At 43.3% G+C, this 21496-nt stretch overlaps 1 protein-coding gene across 3 annotated transcripts in view; it reads right to left on the bottom strand.

Moving 5' to 3' along the window:
* RGS22 (regulator of G protein signaling 22) overlaps positions 1-21496 on the bottom strand; it is a 154638-nt gene that overhangs the window by 120812 nt on the left and 12330 nt on the right. For all 3 annotated transcript variants that reach the window (XM_075316243.1, XM_075316244.1, XM_075316245.1), the window contains exons 3-5: positions 15871-15933; positions 8989-9201; positions 6590-6675 (exon numbers count right to left, since the gene is read on the bottom strand). In XM_075316243.1, coding sequence (XP_075172358.1) covers positions 6590-6675; positions 8989-9201; positions 15871-15933 — 362 coding nt within the window. The remainder of the gene's footprint in view (positions 1-6589; positions 6676-8988; positions 9202-15870; positions 15934-21496) is intronic.

Genomic DNA, 21496 nt, shown 5'->3' with positions numbered 1-21496 from the left:
CTGGTTTTGCACTTTTTTTTATAACGTAAACCTTATTGATTTTCAAAAAGTATAACAAGACATAACATAGTATCTATGTTGAATACAAGAAGTGGATTCTGTCTTGACTCTTTAATATAAAGAGCACCATTCAAATATCATTAATAACAACATATCCATAACAGAGGGAAAGGGGAAAGTAGATAAGGGAAGGAGACGAGAGGACAGAAGAAGCAGTGAGCAGAAAGGCAGAAAAGTGCACTTTTAACTGTATTGATACAGTTGAAATCAATGATAGAAGAGAGAAGCCATATTTTCCAGCCCCATCATTCCGCGTCCGACGTCTCAGCACAACTGGTGCGATGACGTCACTACTTTGTGCCGGCTGTGCTGAACAGTGAAGAGCTTCAGAGTGCCAGCTGCCAGACCGGAGCAGCAGATGGGAAAAGAAAGGTGAGTATTTATTTATTTTTTAATGTGGGGCCCATAATACTGTATGGAGGACTATGCGAGGCCCATAATACTATATGGAAGACTACACGGGGTCAACAATATTATATGGAGAACTATCTTGGGCCCATTATTCTGTTTGGAAGACTATGTGTGGTTCATTCTGTATGGAGGACTATGTGGGGCCCAATTTTCTGTATGGAGGACTATCTGGGGCCCATTATTCTGAATGGAAGGCTTTGTGGAGACCATAATACTATATGGAGGGCTATGTGGGGCTCATTATTCTGCATGGAGGGCTATGTGGGGCTCATTATTCTGCATGGAGGGCTATGTGGAGACCATAATACCATAAGGAGGACTATGTGGAGCCTATTAGTCAGTATGGAGGACTATATGGGGCATATTATTCTGTATAGAGCGCTATATGGGGCCCATTATTCTGAATGGAGTGCTATGTGGGGCCCATTATTCTGTATGAAAGACTATGTGGGGCCCATTATTCTGTATAAAGAACTGTGTGGTACATTATTCTGTATGGAGGGCTATGGGGGGCGCATTATTGTGTATGGAAAACTATGTGAGGACCATAGTACCATATGGAGGGATATATGGGGCCCATTATTCTGCATGGAGGACTATGTGGAACCATTATTCTATATGAAGGACTATGTGGGGCTCGCTACTAGGGCCTGCGACTTTGTCCAAGTTTTTAATGTTGGCCCTCTGTGTATTTGAGTTTGACATCCCTGTTCTAGACGTTCACCAAACCTCTTACTTGATATGTATTGGAGACAGTCTGAAAAATAATAAACTAGAAAAAAAATTAGCCTCCTACATGAGCTGCTCAGTGCTGATGAGACCAAGACATGAATTTTGTGTAAATTGTAAATAATTTTCCATGTAACACATTGCACGTGACTTCCCATCACCCCTTGATACTAGTAATTGTCTCTACTGGTTTTTTATTGCTCCCTCTGCAGCACTGAGATTTAGTAGCTGTTAACAATGGGATGTTTTCGGTAACCCTGGATACATTTGGTATCTAACAATGAAGTATGTTATAAAATGTACCCTTACCAGCTTCTGGATACTGTAATATATAAAAAGCAGATGCATAGTAGTCATCATTTCAGCATATAATAAAGTTATCATTGGTGATTGAAGGAAATCAGACTTGTCCGTGTTCATTTCTATCATATCTATCTGGTCTATTATATGCACTATGAGCACAATTCATCATTTGGGGGTGGTCACTTTTGTCTTGTAAAATTTGTTGATGAAGTTACGCCTAATTCTTCAAAATAGAAAACGTGGTCCATGAATGAACGTGGTCAATGTGAACAATGGAAAACTCTTTATTTTTGTCTTTTACAGTTTTTGCTCCTCTTTACAGGAAAAAGTTAAATGGCCACTTAAAAAGTTGCAAAGCGTGCTAAAAAATGCAGATGTACATAAAAGCACTCCAGGGGGAACTAGAGTACATTTATCTATCTTGAGCCATGGCAAATTGATGGACTAATGCTCTGAAGGAAGATCGTTCTTGTGCAGCCTAGAATGGTCCACCAGGGTCTTCTCCACCATTATCTTTACTGTATGAAGCCATCGGGTTGCTGGTCTTCCTCTTCGCCTTGTTCCTTCTATTCTTCCGACCATGATGTCCTTCTCCAGTGATTGCCCTTTTCGTATGATGTGTCCAAAGTAAGCAAGTTGTAGCTTGGTGATTTTTGCTTCAAGTGTCATATCTGGCTTACTTGCCATCCATGGTATTGTTAACATCCTTCTCCAGCACCACATTTTAAAGCCATTGATTCTTCTTCTGCCTTGTTTCTTTATTGTGGCGGTTTCTCATCCATATATTATCAAGGAAAAGTCCAGACTATGTACTAGCCGTGTTTTCGTCAACAAGAATTGTTCCTTTGATTTGAAGTCCTTGCCTAGTGACTTCATAGTTGTTTGCCATAGCTATTCTCCTATTGACTTCCGGTATTGTCTGTTTACAACTTCCAGTTTGTCGCCATCCATCTCAAATCTGTCCTGGTCGTGTCTGGCGGTAGTCAATAGCTTTGTCTTCTTTGTATTGAAGAGTCCAATGTTCATGTTTTCCAACTTAACATGCCGTAATAAGTCCTTCATTCTCGCTTGTTGCTATTAATGTTGTATCATCTGCAAATGTAAAATTGTTGATGATTCGTACACCATTTTTTTTTTTATCCCTTCTTTTTTTGGGCAAATCCAACCTTCCAGAAAATAGCTTCTTTATATAAATTGAAGAGAAATGGTGATCGGATGCAGCCTTGTCTGACACTTCGCTCTACTTTGAACAATTCTGGATCCCCATGTCCTGTTCAGACTATTGCTTTTTGGTTGATGTAAAAGTTCCTGATGAGACTGATCAGATGGTTCGGCACACTCGTATCCGTCATGGTATTAAAAAGTTTCTGGTGATCAACACAGTTGAAGGCTTCGCTGTAGTCGATGAAGCAGGAATAGATCTCCTTGTTGTATTCTTTGGCCTTTTCCATTATCCATCTAATTTTAGCAATTACATCTCTTGTTCCTCTGCCTTTTCTGAATCCTGCTTGTTTCTCTGGCAGATCTTTGTCAAAGCAAATCTGCACACATTTCAGTAGTATTTTGCTGGCATGAGGTATGAGCGTAATAGTCTGATACTATTAACTGTGGAAACTATCTCCCTTCTTCTGAATAGGAATAAACACCTATCTTGTCCAGTCCTTGGGCCATTTTCCAGTTGTCCATATCTGTTGACATAGGCGTGTGATGACATCGACTGCTGCTTCAAAAGATTTTATTAGCTCAATTGGAATATTGTCACATACAGATGCTTTGTTTGTTTGTTTTTTTACAGAAGCCTTATCCCAGCAACTATATAATCTTTCAAGATGTTCTGTTCACTGCAGTTTCCAGTCTCAGTTTCTTCCTGTAACACTGAGTCGTTCTTGTAGAGGTGCTCCATATATTCTTTCCATCTTTGCTTGATCTGTTCTGGCTCAATTAGTTTGTTCTCTTTGGCATCTTTCAACATTCCCACTCTTAGGGGTACTTCTCACATAGCTGAGTCACAGGTTTTGTGACGTACCAGTGACCTCATCAGCGATCTCGCTGTGTGTGACACTAAGCAGCGACCTGGCCCCTGCTGTGAAATCGCTGATCGTTACACACTGTTCTGGTTCATTTTTTGCTCGTTGGTCTTCCGCTGTGCAGCACACATCGGCGTGTTTGATGGCGGGAGACCAACGAGCACCGTCTCTCTGTAAGCATCGTACGCTGGTAACCAGGGTAAATATCGGGTAACTAAGCAAAGCGCTTTGCTTGGTTACCCAATAATTACCCTGGTTACCAGTGTACACGCTTACAGGCTGCCAGCGCTGGCTCCCTGCACACTTAGCCAGGGTACACATCGGGTTACTAAGCAAAATGCTTTGCTTACTTACCCGATATTTACCCTGGTTACCAGCGTACACCGCTCCCTGCACACGTAACCAGAGTAAATAAAAAAAAGCACTTTGCTTAGTAACCCGATGTGTACCCTGGCTACGTGTGCAGGGAGCCAGCGCTAAGCGGTGTGCACTGGTCTTCTGCCTCATGCTTACTGGCTTCTTCAGTAATAATACAGTTTATATGTCTCCATAAATTCTCAGGCATTCTTTCATCTGTGTCCAGTGATATATAAATCTGTTGTGCAGACTGTTCCAAAAAACTTCAGATATGTTGGTCAAGTTGGAAACGACCTGTTGTCTAGTTCATTTGCACAGTTTAACTCTAATCTTTGCTGTCAAAAGTTCATGATCAGCTCTCCTATAAGCTCCTGGCCTTCTCTTCACGGTAATGATCATTGACCTTCAACTTTGGCGAATGCATATGTGGTCAAACTTATTCTTTAAACCCTCATTTGGTGGTATCCATGTGTAGAGTCTCTGTTTCTGATTTTGGAAGAAGGTGTTCATGATGGGCAGTTCATTTGTCATGCAGAAGTCAGTGAATCTTCCTTGAGCCTCATTTCAATCACCAAGTCCAAAGTTTCCCACAAATGATGCCATGTTTGCTGTGGCCCACTTTGACATTCAAGTCTCCCTTGATAATGAGTAAGTCTTGCTTTGGTAACTTCTTGATTTCTTCTTGAAATTGATCATAGAATAGGTCAACATCCTACTCCTCGGCATCTGTTGTTGGTGAGTAGACTTGTATAATTGTGGCATGAATTGGTGCTCCTTGTAGTCGTATCAAGATCACTGACTGACTGCATTGTACTTCAGGACAGTGACTGCCAATTTTTAGTTGAGAATAAAGCCTCCACCGATTCTTCTTCAGTTATCTTTGCCAAAATAGTAGACCCAATGTTCATTTGACTGTAAATGTCCGGATTTAGTCCATCTTAGTTCACTAATTCCAAGTATGTCAAGGTGTCTTCTGTCCATTCCGGCTTTGATGATGTCGAGTTTGCCTTGGTTCATGGTTTGTACATTCCAAGTTCTAAACTTTATATTTTTACAGATTTTGACCTTCCCTTTCAATAAGTCACAATTCATGAACTAACATCTGAAAACTAAAACTTTAATTCCTGCCCACAATGGCAAATATTAAAAAAAACACAGAAAAACAGGAGAGCGCTTAGAAAAAGGCAAAAATCAAAACAACAGGGAAAAAAACAAAGCAATAGACAAAAAGGCGTAAATTGGGCCCTAGATGGACAAAAGTATTGGATCTTTCATTCAGTCCCATTAACTCCGGTGTATAAAATTCAGCTACTTATTATGTCAGCTGCCTTTATTAACATTTGTGAAAGAATATCTCGTTCTAAAAAACTCACTAATTCCAGTGTGTTCCTATAATAGGGTGCCACTGTTGTAACAGGTCAGTTCATGAACTTTGTGTAAACAGTTTGGGGAAGGTCCATCTCTATTCCCCATGACAAAGCAACAGCCATAAAAGGTAAAGGCATAGTTGAGGGAAGTTTGGTAAAGAAGAATATGACCGGCAACACAAAACCTTGACCATAACTCATTTAACAGTTTTGGGACGAACTACAACAAAGATTATGAGCCTGGCCCTCTTCTCCGACATCAGTGTCTGACCTCACAACTGATCTTCGGGATAAATGGCAAAAATTCCCATAGTCATTTCTAAAATCCTGTAGAATCCTTCCCAGATGACTGAAAGTTTTATAGCTGCAAAGAGGGGACAAACTGTATATTATGAATTTTGGGTGGGAGGTCAGAAAGGCTCCTGTAGATGAAATGTGTAGGTGTTGAAATACATTTGATCCTATAGAGCAGAGCTTGGAATATGAAACATTGTGGCAGTGGGTCAACTCAAAATGGCTCTATGAAAGGAGTGAAACTTAGCTTGTAATTGATGTTTTGATGAAAAAATAAATACATGAATAAATAAATTTGAAGTATGGAGTGCTGCGATAAAATTTATTTATTTATTGCATATTAATTAACTTTAGGGTAAGTCATCAATATCAGATAGCGCAGAATGGGAGAAAGCTGCAGTACCAATCATGGCCACTAAAATATGTATGGTGCTATGCCACAAATAGCATACCACACGTTGGTCAATGGATCACCACCAATCTGACATCCTAAAGATAAGTCATGAACATTAAACTCCCAGAAAACCTTTAAAAGTGGTTTTCCATATTCAAGAAAGTGAAGCTCAAATGCCCCAAAATATCTAACTGAACAAGTAGAGCAGATGCTCGCTGCTATCGGGTTAGCTCTGCGCCAGGAAACGATGAGGTCCCATTCTTCGATTGTTTGATTGCTGAGGCCTCTGACTGGTTGCAGCGTTGAGGTCAGCGGAATTGCATTAGTAGACATTCCATTCAAGCCATCTGATCACTGCAGACAATCGCAGGTCTCCGCAATCAGGTCCCAGAAGAGTGAGACATCATCGCTTTCAGTTGAAGCGGAGACCACTGGAACAGTAGAGGATCAAACTGGTGAGTATTCCTGGTATTTTTAACCCTTTAACGCCTTGAAATACATTTTTATTGATGTTGAACAACACCTAATTATTGTACTTCTTAGGTTATGCTAATTTTTAGTTCAGATTACAATATTTTAGCTATGGCTGCAGATTTCATTGGATTATAGTCATAATAATAGGATTTTTTTCTTTCATGTATCTGTACCTGTATTCAGAATAGCAGTCACTCTTCAGAAACGCTGGAAGTCTTTCCTTCTTGATCCATTCAACACCTTGTTCACGATTCAAACACTTGAAAATAACCAATGTTAACAAAATGGATTTCTAGTTGAATATTTTAATTTTTTTAAAAATTTTTAATAAACTATATAGACTTGTGAGCAATAAAACAATATTCCAACGTGCAAAAACGTTTGTTTTTTTTTTCCCTTAGCATTTTTTCGACACAGAATAGCAATCTTCTGACTATTATGCTTTTGCTGTGTACCTTTTTGTATGCATTAATTTAGCATCTAAGCCCCAGTCTTAAGGCTCCTACATGTATTAGACTAATGTCAGCTGAACACAGCTTAGCTGATAGTCTAATGTGTATGGGGGACCCATTAGATGATGTTGGGGGAGGTAAGTATCCAGTATGTCAGATTTTGGACTGCTGATCCTCTTGAATAGGCTGCCGACAGGGATGTTTGGCAGTAGCTTTCTCGTAGAGAGCATAAGATAAGAGAGCACTCTTGTGTATACGAGACTCAGGACAAGTTAGCTGCAAGCCAAACAGTTGGTAGTATTAATCAAAACAGCGGTCTTCTATTTGGATGGGCATTGGACCATTGCACAAAACAACACTATTCAGGCCCGAAAAAGAAAAAAATATAATCAGCTCACTCACTAGGCGTGGTATGCCTCATGATAATAGTCAGCAGTTGGACCTTCTGAAGCAGGTGCACGGATCCAAGGGGCTGGCGTCCACACAACAAAGCAGGAAAAAGAAGTGAGGTCCAGCAACAAAGCAAAAAGCTCTTCTTTTTATTACAAAACAGTGAAGTTAAAATTCCATGAAACAGCTGACACATTTCAGACTGTTAAGTCCTAAGTACTTGACAGTCTGAAATGCATCAGCTGTTTCATGAAATTTTAACTTCACTGTTTTGGAATTTATTTAACATAGTTGTTCAGGGGAAGGATACAAAAAGTTGTCTCAGAGATTTAAACTGTCAGTTTCCACTGTGAGGAACATAGTAAGGAAATGGAAGAACACAGGTACAGTTCTTGTTAAGCCCAGAAGTGGCAGGCCAAGAAAAATGTCAGAAAGGCAGAGAAGAAGAATGGTGAGAACAGTCAAGGACAATCCAAAGACCACTTCCAAAGACCTGCAGCTTCATCTTGCTGCAGATGGTGTCAATGTGAATCGGTCAACAATACAGCGCACGTTGCACAAGGAGAAGCTGTATGGGAGAGTGATGCGAAATAAGCAGTTTCTGCAAGCACTCCACAAACAGAGTCGCCTGAGGTATGCAAAAGCACATTTGGACAAGCCAGTTACATTTTGGAAGAAGGTCCTGTGGACTGATGAAACAAAGATTAAAGTTGTTTGGTCATACAAAAAGGCGTTATGCATGGAGGCAATAAAACATTCCAAGAAAAGCACTTGCTACCCACAGTAAAATTTGGTGGAGGTTCCATCATGCTTTGGGGCTGTGTGGCCAATGCCGGCACCGGGAATCTTGTTAAAGTTGAGGGTCGCATGGATTCAACTCAGTATCAGCAGATTCTTGACAATAATGTGCAAGAATCAGTGACGAAGTTGAAGTTACGCAGGGGATGGATATTTCAGCAAGACAATGATCCAAAACACTGCTCCAAATCTACTCAGGCATTTATGCAGAGGAACAATTACAATGTTCTGGAATGGCCATCCCAGTCCCCAGACCTGAATATCATTGAAAATCTGTGGGATGATTTGAAGCGTGCGGTCCATGCTCGGCGACTATCAAACTTAACTGAACTGGAATTGTTTTGTAAACAGGAATGGTCAAATATACCTTCATCCAGGATCCAGGAACTCATTAAAAGCTACAGGAAGCGACTAGAGGCTGTGATTTTTGCAAAAGGAGGATCTACAAAATATTAATGTCACTTTTATGTTGAGGTGCCCATATTTTTGCACCGGTCAAATTTTGTTTAAATGCAGATTGCACATTTTCTGTTAGTACAATAAACCTCATTTCAATCCAGAAATATTACTCAGTCCATCAGTTATTAGATATATGAAACTGAAATAGCTGGTGCAAAAACCCAAATTGTTATACAGAAAAAAGATTAACATTAATAGGGGTGCCCAAACTTTTTCATATGACTGTGTGTATATGTATATATACATACATACACATATATAGGATGTTCCCTACTTTCAGCGTTTGGAATTTTATGTATCATTGGCAATATGTGACTACTTTCTGCCCTTAGCTATCATGCAACTGGCATTTATTTACTTGGACAACAGCCAATTAACCTTCTACCCATTGTAGCTACAATTTGGCTAATTTAATAAATAATAATAAAAACATACAGAGCAAATCTTCCTGCAGCTCAATGTACTGCACTTACCATAACACTATAGTTGTTGTCAATTTTTACATCAATGACGGAGGACTTTTTAGGGCTCCGTCCAGATGCACTTCTGGTTGCATCGTATTTTGGGTTTGATGACTGCAGATCACGTAATGTTTTTGTAATTTGCTGCTCCAAAATATGGGGTACACTACTGACCACTTCAAAAACGCCATATATTTTATTGAACTGGATTTTTTCAGAGAAAGTCTGCAAAAAATACGATATACAAAGATGTGAAAGGTCGCAATACTTAGGTGCCCAAATTTATAATCTAAAGGCTACTTTACACACTGCGATATCGGTCCCGATATCGCTAGTGTGGGTACCCGCCCCCATCTGTTGCGCGACACGGGCAAATTGCTGCCCGTGCCGCACAACATCGCCCAGAGCCGTTACACATACTTACCTGTCCGGCGACGTCGTTGTGACCGGCGAACCGCCTCCTTTCTAAGGGGGCGGTCCGTGCGGCATCACAGCGACGTCACTGAAGCGTCACTGAACCGCCGCCCAATAGCAGCGGAGGGGCGGAGATGAGCGGGACGTAACATCCCGCCCACCTCCTTCCTTCTGCATAGCAGCCGGGAGGCAGGTAAGGGGAGCTTCCTCGTTCCTGCGGCGTCACACGCAGCGATGTGTGCTGCCGCAGGAACGAGGAACAACTTCGTTACTGCTGCAGTAACGATTTTTAAGAATGGACCCCCATATCGTCGATTAGCGATTTTGCACGTTTTTGCAACGATGCAAAATCGCTTATCGGTGTCACACGCAACGGCATCGCTAATGCGGCCGGATGTGCGTCACAAATTCCGTGACCCCAACGACTCCGCAGTAGCGATGTCGCAGCGTGTAAAGCCCCCTTAAGGCCGGGGTAGAGATGGCCATAATTGTTGGTGTTGTAACATGCATTTACAATTTTTGAGTTGCATGGGAGACTAATCAAACAGGCAGGTCACTGGAGGCTTCTCTCCACCCTCTCCCCTTGAGTGGCAGGTCTCTCTCTGCGTGCATGTATAGGGAGAGACAGATCAGTCCAGGGAGGTGGGGAGCATCCAGCATATCAGGGTCAAACATAAGTAGCTGAAATCTTTCAGGCGGAGCCTGATCCATGCTGCCCATTCAACGCGTAGCATATGTGACGCCCTGGCAAAACCAGATAGTCTCAAAAGAGTCCACCCTCCTTGATATTACCAAAAGCCCACACCCAGGTACAACACTTAATTAAATTAAGTGAAATTAAACCCTAGCCACCCCCTCATGATAATACGGATACATCAGTGGGCGGGATCAGGTGGATGAGAATGCCCACCTAGGGGTCCGGAGGTGTCAGGGGCGGGAAAACAGTAGATCAAGTTTGAGTTGAAACAGGAGAGACAAGTAGTAGTTGGAGTGGAGTTCTGGCAGTTGAAGCTGACAGTTCAAGTGTAGTCAGGGGTAGTGGCCCTTGGACTACCCGGCTAGGTGGCAGACAGCAAACAGGGCTACAGGCGATGGACATCCGGTCGCGGGAGACCTTAAGTGGACTGGGGCAGGGTTGTAGCCCACCGGTGCTGACAGCGGGAATCCGGTCCGGAAGCCGTGCACAGACGGAGTGCATGGACCCTAGGACGAGGAAGGTTGCATGCCCCTTGTTAACCAACCAGCATAAGACGAGGTTTTAGGCTTTGTTCTCCAGAAGCCCAGAGAGCAAAATGGAAGCCCAACGCGGGAGATAGGGTGTCCGTCAGAACCCACAAAAATCCCAAGGGTTAGATTTCGCGGGCCACAGCTCCCAAACATACACAGTACCAAGAGTGGACTTCCCTGTTCCATGCAGAGTCGTCCCACAGAAGAGACAAACACAGAGTGCAGGAGGGAGGGACATATGTTTGCTAAACCCGGGTGTGGGACCTGAATACACACGCCGACGGCGACCGGTCACTGGCAACTTGGTTTACAACTTGACTTGTCTGTGATTACTGAACTGTGAGTACACCATTGATCCCCGGTCCAACCCGGCACGCCACCTCCAGCAGCCATTATTCCCGTGTACTGACAACGGGCCCCGGGACTACACCTTCCCTACCCGTGGAGGGGATCCCATCTTGCTGCCCCGCTCTATCAGCCCCGGGCGCCTCATCACCAGGCAGTGGCGGTGTCACCATCCCTCACCACAACCCACGGGTGGCGTCACCGACACAACAAATCCCCTGTAAATATCCCCTCTTCTGACGGTTGTGAAGACGGACGGCCATGCGAGCCCGGGTCCGGTCACCACTCGAGCCGCAGCAGCCAACTCCGGATCCGAGTGGCCCCAGAAGCGGCAGCGGCCCCCGCCCGCAACACATATATCAGCTGTGAGATTCTCTTTTACCTTAGATGCTGTTGCACATGCCCAGTTTTCCCAGGGAAAACGTTTTCAAGAAAAACATGGTGGTCTTTTTCCTAAACCGACTTTGCAAATGTGTTTTTCAGTGTCTTTTTCACTTGTGTTTTAAGCATGGAGAAAGAGCGGCTTCCTGACGGAAGCCCCAACCTCACAGGAACGGACAGGTTTCCAACCCTAAAGTGATTAATAGAGGTGACATAGGATGGAACATGGCATTGTTGTGCACTACACTGTGTGCAGAATTATCAGGGATCTTTTCCTTATGCAAAATGGGCCAAGAAAGAGATTTAACTGACTCTGCCAGGTAAAAAATTGTGACGAGTCTTACAGATGGAGGCAGAGCTCTTGACATTACTAAGATATTGTGACATGATCACAGAACCAACAAAACTTTTATTGCAAATAGTCAACAGGGTCACAAAAAAACATGTTAAGAAAAAACGCAGAATAACTACCAATGATTTGAGAAGAATTAAACGTGAAACGACCAGGAGGTCATATTACAGAATTGCAACCTCCTTGGCGTATCCAAAAGTACAAGGTGTTCAGTGCTAAGAGACATAGCCAAGGTAAAACTCGACCACCACTGAACAAGATATATAAATTGAAACATCAAAACTAGACCAAGAAATATCTGGAGACAGATTTTTCAAAGGTTTTATAGACTGATGAGATGAGAGTGACTCTTGATAGACCAAATGGATGGGCCCATGGCTGGATCAGTAACGGGCACAGACCTCCATTTCGACTCAAGACTCCCACCGGCATAGTGGAGGTGGGGTAGTGCTAAGGGCTGGAATTATCACAGATGAGCTAGTTGGAGCTTTTCAGGTTGAAGATGATCTGAAAATCAATTCCTAAATTTAAGAAGACACTTTCATCAAACAGTGGTGGAGGAAAAAGTCTGCATCTTTCAAGAAAACCATGATTTTTATGTATTTTTTGGCTAGCCATTTCTTAGCCCAGTCATATCTTATGTGTCTTGTATAGAGCAGCCAAATCACAGGCAAGTCACAAACGGCACTAAAGTCTATGAAAAATTAATAAAAACAAATCAAGCACATTTGAAAACATTTGCAACGTACAGTGCCTACAAGTAGTCTTCAACCCCCTGCAGATTTAGCAGGTTTGATAAGATGCAAATAAGTTAGAGCCTGCAAACTTCAAACAAGAGCAGGATTTATTAACAGATGCATAAATCTTACAAACCAACAAGTTATGTTGCTCAGTTAAATTTTAATAAATTTTCAACATAAAAGTGTGGGTCAATTATTATTCAACCCCTAGGTTTAATATTTTGTGGAATAACCCTTGTTTGCAATTACAGCTAATAATCGTCTTTTATAAGACCTGATCAGGCTGGCACAGGTCTCTGGAGTTATCTTGGCCCACTCCTCCATGCAGATCTTCTCCAAGTTATCTAGGTTCTTTGGGTGTCTCATGTGGACTTTAATCTTGAGCTCCTTCCACAAGTTTTCAATTAGGTTAAGGTCAGGAGACTGACTAGGCCACTGCAACATCTTGATTTTTTCCCTCTTGAACCAGGCCTTGGTTTTCTTGGCTGTGTGCTTTGGGTCGTTGTCTTGTTGGAAGATGAAATGACGACCCATCTTAAGATCCTTGATGGAAGAGCGGAGGTTCTTAGCCAAAATCTCCAGGTAGGCCGTGCTATCCATCTTTCCATGGATGCGGACAAGATGGCCAGGCCCCTTGGCTGAGAAACAGCCCCACAGCATGATGCTGCCACCACCATGCTTGACTGTAGGGATGGTATTCTTGGGGTCGTATGCAGTGCCATCCAGTCTCCAAACATCACGTGTGTGGTTGGCACCAAAGATCTCGATCTTGGTCTCATCAGACCAGAGAACCTTGAACCAGTCTGTCTCAGAGTCCTCCAAGTGATCATGAGCAAACTGTAGACGAGCCTTGACATGACGCTTTGAAAGTAAAGGTACCTTACGGGCTCGTCTCGAACGGAGACCATTGCGGTGGAGTACGTTACTTATGGTATTGACTGAAACCAATGTCCCCACTGCCATGAGATCTTCCCGGAGCTCCTTCCTTGTTGTCCTTGGGTTAGCCTTGACTCTTCGGACAAGCCTGGCCTCGGCACGGGTGGAAACTTTCAAAGGCTGTCCAGGCTGTGGAAGACTAACAGTAGTTCCATAAGCCTTCCACTTCCGGATGATGCTCCCAACAGTGGAGATAGGTAGGCCCAACTCCTTGGAAAGGGTTTTGTACCCCTTGCCAGCCTTGTGACCTTCCACGATCTTGTCTCTGATGGCCTTGGAATGCTCCTTTGTCTTTCCCATGTTGACCAAGTATGAGTGCTGTTCACAAGTTTGGGGAGGGTCTTAATTAGTCAGAAAAGGCTGGAAAAAGAGATAATTAATCCAAACATGTGAAGCTCATTGTTCTTTGTGCCTGAAATACTTCTTAATACTTTAGGGGAACCAAACAGAATTCTGGTGGTTTGAGGGGTTGAATAATAAATGACCCTCTGAATAAACTTTTCACAATTTAAAAAAAAAAAGAAATAACATTCTTTTTTGCTGCAGTGCATTTCACACTTCCAGGCTGATCTACAGTCCAAATGTCACAATGCCAAGTTAATTCCGAATGTGTAAAGCTGCTAAATCTGCAGGGGGTTGAATACTACTTGTAGGCACTGTATGTGTTACAGTCGCAGATCGCAATGTAATACCACAATAGCTATATAGGCTGCGGGCCAATAAGAGGCCTGAAGCTCACGTTGACATGCCCATTGCGGATGCTGTCTCATCCCCTGCACTGGCCATGGTGGAGGAAGAGGACACTGCACGTTATGAGTGAGGGGACAGGTGAGAAAAAAATGTTCTAAATGTGTTGTAGAAAAGGTCCAGAATCAGGGTCAAGATGGGGACATTATTACAGAATGGGGGATATTATTGCAAGATAGGGGCCAGGACAGAGAACATTACTATAGGGGCCCACATTTCTATATCCAAATTTTGCACCTTAGCCCATACGATTCTGTGACGCCCTGGCCTATCAGGTCGTCACAGGGTATTGTGTAATCTGCCCTTCTGCACAGTATCCACCCTCCTTGGTTACGGATCCTGGTCCTTTGGTGTTGCTAACAGCTTAGCCAATCAAAATCCTAGGAACACTTCCCACTTTAACCTACCAGACACACCATTGGGGGGCCTGAAGGGAATAGGGCCGCCCACTTGGGGGGTTGGTAAGGGTAGAGTGAGGACAGTGACAGTGGAACAGTGGAGTTGAGCGAGGGTTGAGCAGAGGAGTGGAGGTAAAGTGACTCTCTGGGAGGGAGAGGTCACGGAGCAGGGCTCCTGAGTACTAGGTGACAGACATTGGTCTGGGCCTGGTAGGAGCTGAAACCCCGGTCACAGGGGACAGTGTCAAGGGGCACGGACTGCCGAGGAGGGCAGCCGGAGGCCTTGAGCTATCACCGGGCAGGGGCCAGGGTACGACGGGGTACATGGACCCCAGGCTGGAAAGTAGCTTCACGCGTTCCGGTAATTTACCCGACGGGGGTGAAGAGTAAGACTTCAAGTGTCATCCCCAACCCGCTCCAAAATCGGGGTACTAGCGCACCGATGGGATAGGACTTTCCCACTACAGTCCAAAGAAATCCTACGCGTGAACCCTGAGAGCAATCTCACTCCATTAGCCATACGGGTGAGCGGGACCCAAAGAGTTTTATACCCACGGGTCCAATAGAGATGAATGTGCCAAGGACAGGGCCACAGGCTAAGAGCAACACCAAGGGCATGGACCCAAGCGTGCTCCCTACCAGCTGCAGTGGTGCTCAGAATTCTGGTTTACAAGCTGTTGGTGTAGTTATTCCAGGACTGAGTGAGTACATTGAAAACCCCTGTTCCTATTCTCAACGGCACACACAAAAACCATCCCAGCATCAACGGGCCCCGGGACACCAACCCCCTACCCACGGAGGGGTTAAACATCAGGCTGCCACACCATCATCACCGGGCTCCCCAACGGCAGCGGTGGTTCCTCACATTACCACGCACCGTGGGTGGCGTCACAAACTTTCCAAAAAAAAACCTGTACATATCCCCCCCCTCTTTTAATCGAGTGGCCGCGCGACCCCCAGGTCCGGAGACCCCTCGAGCCACCGCGGATCCGGATCCGAGCAGCAGCGGTAGCCCGGCTGCTGGCACGGGGGCAGTACAATTCTACTTACAACACTGGGAACAGCACAATGCATGGTTTTAAGAAAATGTGCTACTGAATGGCTATTTTATGGAGAATGTAAGTATTTAGGAGAGCTGACATGTTGTTTACACAACAATTGTGTCTGCTGACGGGTCTGACCGCAGAGGATTTACATTTTTGCAGTATTGTATTGTACTATGTAAAAAAAATTAAGAACGTAAGTAAATGTATTATTTCCAGTAAGTGTATTATACCAGTGCATAATTGTATTACAATATCAATAAGTACATGGGGATTGAGCAATATCGGGATATTCAGCCATGCTTACTTACTGGTAGACTTAAGAATTCATTGAAGAAATCTACGAGCATGTCATCTGTTACTAGGAAATCCTCCTAAGCAAATAGAACAAAACAGAGCGTGAAACACAAACCTCGGTAGTTATTGTCATAGCTGATTATAGAAGATAGCAAATACCAAGAGGCATGGCGACAAATACAGTAGAGCGTTTAATAAAATAATCCATCGTTCAGACGATTCGCGTGCTTCTGTGCGATCCATCATGTGTGCAGGGAATGAAGGTCAGCTTTGCTGAGTTGAATAAGACAGTTTTGAATTTGGTGTAGCAACTTGCACATGTGGGGACCCTTGACGTGGGTTGCGAGCTTTGTGTTTTGCCCATGTTGTCGACCAATACCTAACTAATGTCATACATAATTTCTTCATCTTTTTATTGCACATTTTTCTATTTTTAGGTCGGATGCAACAAGGCCCTTTGGTATTGGTTGGGTGAATTGAGATGTCCGTCATGTGTAGTGCACTTTTATAGTGCTGGGCAGCCCGCTTGATTTAACAGTATGGGCGTCATAATTAGGCTGTAAGCCAGATAAGGTGCATCACACGTACCTGTGTGACTGGCGCCCTATACAAGTCTCTTCGGTGTGTATTTTTTAGTACTAGCAGCCACCTCCTCCACTAATTGGTAGTTTTATGAGTGGTTGCTTCATCAGTATTTTGCACCTCTTCTGCCTGCACCTTTATCATGCAGGTCTGCTGCATTCTGCTAGTGCATTGGTAAACTGACCTGGCGTTGGCAAGGCTGTTTTTTTTTCTGTGAGATTTTATTGAATTTATGTCCTATTTGAGCAGTTGTTCCGATGTCACGCTAGTTGCGAGGAAGTATCAAGCGCACGGCGCAAGGGAAGGGAAACCCTATGTGTAGGGAAAGGGAAGATGGTGACCTCTGACCAAATCTACTGCTGGTCCTTGAGGTCCCTCACCCTAGTGGTGGGCCCTAAATATGGAACGGATGGGATGAGCTCTTTGTCAACCCCACTAAACAACTATAGAAGACACAAGGGGGACACATTGGGGAAAAGCATGAACTACTTATCATTAGATGACACAAGTTCAGCAGAGTTTTCAGCAATGATATGAAAAATGAGTACAAACCATCTGCTTGCAAACAAAGCTTGAAGAAACTCAAAATATCATCAGCACAGTCAAAAGGAAGGGTATTTAAATACCAAGGGAATACTGACAGTGAATGTCTGTCACTCTACTTGTAGTCACGATATACAATTAAACCAGTAAACTTAAACTCTAAATAGTATCTAATACGGTAGTATCTACGGTAATGGTACACTAAGCTTGGTAAAATTGTGATGCACTTCACGATAGCAATAGTCTGGCTTTAGTAATTTGTTATTCTCTCTTTGTATTGTACATAAAGGTGAGACATAAAGGCCCAGCTCACTTGGATGCTGAACTGGATCGAATCTTCATTCTCCAGTCTCCAGTCCTTGTTTGACCATGTAATTCAGTCCTTTTCTGATGATGATGATGATGCTCTGTGTTCCAGCTTCAGTGCTTGACCATGTACTCAGGTCCTTCTCAGATCACGAAGCTCAGTGTTCTGGCTTCAGTGCCTGACCACGTAGTCTGGTCCTCCTCTGGTGATGGTATTCCATGTTTGGTCTTCAGATTCATTCCTTTAGCGATGACATTCGCTGTTCGGATTCCTCTGACGATGATATTTGGTGTTCGGTCTTTGGGTTCCTCTGGTGATCATATTTGTTTTTTGGTCTTTGGGTTCCTTTCGCGACGTATTCAGGTGTTCGATCTTGTGGTTCTTTTGGAGATGATATTGCTCAAGTCTCTATTGGACTCAGTACACTTCCAGATTCTTCCACTACAGACAACACGGACCTTCTCTGCTGCATATAAGTCCACTCCCCTGGTAGTTCTGGCGCCAATTCCGCCTCCTTACTGCCGGTCAAGCCTTTTATATTTTCTAACGACACCACAGTTATCACCTGACCCAGTGTTCCCACCTGACTCTTCCCTTGAGGAAACACGCTTCCTGCAATTCAGTTCCTATCGGCTCTGGTAGATGGTGATGTTGATCTACAGCTGCTGAGGAGCATTGAAATACACATGATGTTAGTGGGACGTGAAGTGATCATCTACTAAGGGATCCAGGAAAAGAGTTTAATTCCTCCACAGCGTCACCACGGTAAAACAAAATATCAAGAGCATGCATGATATGGACAGATTTGCTGGGATCTCCAAAAATAGCTTAGCTTTACTAAAGCTCTGAAAAAAAGATTTCCTTTAAATAATCATAATTCTCTTGAAATAATTTTGAAAACTACATAACAACACATAAATAACATTTTTTGTTGTATGCAGGGTGTTTCCTAAAAGTAATTTTTGCTTAGTTTCACTCTTATTAGATTTCATCTATGCAAGAAGTGCAAATACAGGTGCATCTAAATAACTTAGAATATCATAAAAAGTTAAATTTATTTCAGTAATTCAATACAAAAAAGGGAAACACATATTTAGATAAGAGTCATTACACATAGAGTGATCTATTTCAAGTGTTTATTTCTGTTAATTTTAATGAATTTTGGGTTTTCATTGGCTGTAAGCCATAATCTTCATCTCAGAAAATTCGAATAATTACCACAAAACAAATGCAAAGGCTTCCTAAGCATTTAAAATGGTCCCTTAGTCCGGTTCAGTATGCTACACAATGATGGGAAAGACTGCTGACTTGACAGATGTCCAGAAGCCAGTCATTGACACACTCCACAAGGAGGGTAAGCCACAGAAGGTCATTGCTAACGAAGCTGGCTGTTCAGAGTGCTGTATCCAAGCATATTAATGGAAGGTTGAGTGGAAGGAAAAAGTGGTAGAAAAAGGTGCACAAGCAACCAGGATAACCGCAGCCTTGATAGGATTGTTGGCAAAAGGCCATTGAAAAACTTGGGGGAGATTCACAAGGAGTGAGTGGGGTGTGTTTGGCGGGTGGCTCCTCGGTGTTTAGAGCAGGTGTGTGTTAGGGTAGGGGCATTCTCTGATACATGATACAAAGGCCTCACTGTTCCTAAGGAGATTCTTTGCTTTTAGCCAGGCTGTAATAAAGAATCTCCTAAGGCTGTGTGCTCACCATCAGTGTTAGCAGCGTTTTGGATGCAGCCTGCTTCAGCTGCGTCCAAAATGCTGCAATGTACAGTACAAGCACAGTGGATGGGATTTGTAGAAATCTCCTGCAAACTGTGTGTCTACAGCCTGCAGCAATAACTGACCTGCGGTGCGGCTTTCTGAGGCTGCAGCATGTCAATTATTTGCTGTGGAGTTGCATAGGGAGAACACAAGCAGGAGACCGCAGCGCACCGAACCCTCATCATGGGCACGAGCAGCTGCGTTCTCCTGCGGAGGAGACTTGTGGCCCCGCAGGTCAGGATGCCCATCCGTTACAGATGGAAGATAAATATAAATTTGTTAACGGATCTTTCCTCCATAGACTCCCATGTTAAAGAAAACAGATCCTGCAGAAATCATTTTTCCCAACGGATGATTACAGAACATGTGGACTCAGCCTAATTCTGCCTTATGTGGCATTTCTTGTTCACAACCCTCCTCAGCTCTCATAAAGAACAACCATCAGTTTAAATCTCAGCTTAAAACGCCATGCATGGCCTGGGCACTGTTCTCCTGACCTGCATCCTCATATATGCTATGAGGCTGCTGAGGTCAGGAGACCCATGGCCAGTCCATGCACTGTCCAAGTGCAGACCGGTTTTCACCAACTGCTGAATGAGCCTTAAAGTGAATCTGTCAGCAGGTTTTTTCTCCCCCATCTGAGAGAAGCATAATGTAGAGACAGAGACCCTGATTCCAGCGATGTGTAACTTACTGAGCTGTTTTCTGTCATTGTGAGAAAATCAATGTTTTCTCTGCTGCAGATCTAGCAGTTATACAGAGCTCATGAATATGCTGGACTACCTGTAGTATGCCAAGTAGTCCTGTAATGATAATCTCCTGCTGATTAACCAGTGATGTTATCAAAACTACACTAAGTAGCCCAATAACTGACAATCGCTGGAATCAGGATCTCTTCCGCTATGTTATGCTGCGCTTAGATTAGGTGTTAAAAACCTGGTGACAGATTCCCTTTAAAGTTGTCAGGTCTAAATCCACAAGTCTGCATTATCAGAATTTGGTTTCAATTAGTTTAAAAACCTGTGTGTGACACATTCCCTTAAAGAAAAAAAATAGATATAGCAAAAATAAATATATACCAAAGAAGTTAGATTTAAAAAGAAAAAAAAGTTAGAATAGAGTAGGGCCCTGCCAAAAGAGTCTACCTTGTCGTGGTGACAGGCTTACAAAAATCTTTTGGCCAAAATAAAATCTGATGGCAGTGTGTGTGATACGGTGTTCAATGTAAAGGGTTAATGTGTGATTGGTGAGGCTGTAGTTCAGAAGTGAAGTTTTTCCAAGAGTGGCGGTGAGACTATGGAAGATTCACGGGGTGGAGGTGGAGCTGGGGTGGAGCCTCAAGGGGGCCCCGAAATTTTGCCAGTATGGGGCCCTGAAATTCCTAGTGGCAGCCCTGGCTACAAGTGTCGCATTCCTTGTGTCAAGCCACACATAACCAATAGACAACACCAAAAGCATCTTACCTGGGCCAAGGAGAAAAATAACTGTACTGATGCTCAGTGGTCCAAGTAGTTGTTTTCAGATAAAAGTAAATTTTGCATTTCATTTGGAAATCGCGGTCCCAGAGTCTGGAGGAAGAGTGGAGAGGCCACAATCCAAGCTGCTTGAGGTCTAGTGTGAAGTTTCCACAATCAGTGATGGTTTGGGGAGCCATGTCATCTGCTGGTGTAGCTCCACTGTGTTTTATCAAGACCAAAGTCAGCGCAGCCGTCTACCAGGAAATTTTAGAGCATTTCATGCTTCCCTCTGCTGACAAGATTTTTGGAGATGGATATTTAATTTTACAGCAGGACTTGGCACCTGTCCACACTGCCAAAAGTACCAATACCTGGCTTACTAACCACAGTATCACTGTGCTTGATTGGCCAGCAAACTCGCCTGACCTAAACCCCATAGAAAATCTATGGAGTATTGTCAAGAGGAAGATGAGAGACACCAGACCCAACAATGCAGACGAGCTGAAGGCTGCTATCAAAGCAACCTGGGCTTCCAATACACCTCAGCAGTGCCACAGGCTGATTGCCTCCATGCCACACCGCATTGATGCAGTAATTCATGCACAAGGAGCCCCAACCAAGTATTGAGGCATTTACTGTACAGACTTTTCAGTAGGCGCCAACATTTCTGAGTGTAAAATCATTTTTTCAGTTGGTCTTATATAATATTCTAATTTGTTGAGATAATGACTTTTGGGTTTTCATTGGCTGTAAACCATAATCATCAACATTAACAGAACTAAACACTTGAAATAGATCCCTCTGTGTGTAATGACTCTATATAATATATAGGAATAGATCACTCTGTGTGTAGTGACTCTATATAATATATAGGAATAGATCACTCTGTGTGTAATGACTCTATATAATATATAGGAATAGATCACTCTGTGTGTAATGACTCTATATAATATATGCGTTTCCCTTTTTTATTGATTTACTGGAATAAATT

The sequence above is a fragment of the Anomaloglossus baeobatrachus genome, chromosome 6 (genome assembly GCF_048569485.1).
Source record: "Anomaloglossus baeobatrachus isolate aAnoBae1 chromosome 6, aAnoBae1.hap1, whole genome shotgun sequence".
In the NCBI taxonomy this organism is placed as follows: Eukaryota; Metazoa; Chordata; class Amphibia; order Anura; family Aromobatidae; genus Anomaloglossus; species Anomaloglossus baeobatrachus.
Note: the sequence above shows the minus strand (reverse complement) of the source record. Positions and strands in the feature narration are given on the sequence as shown.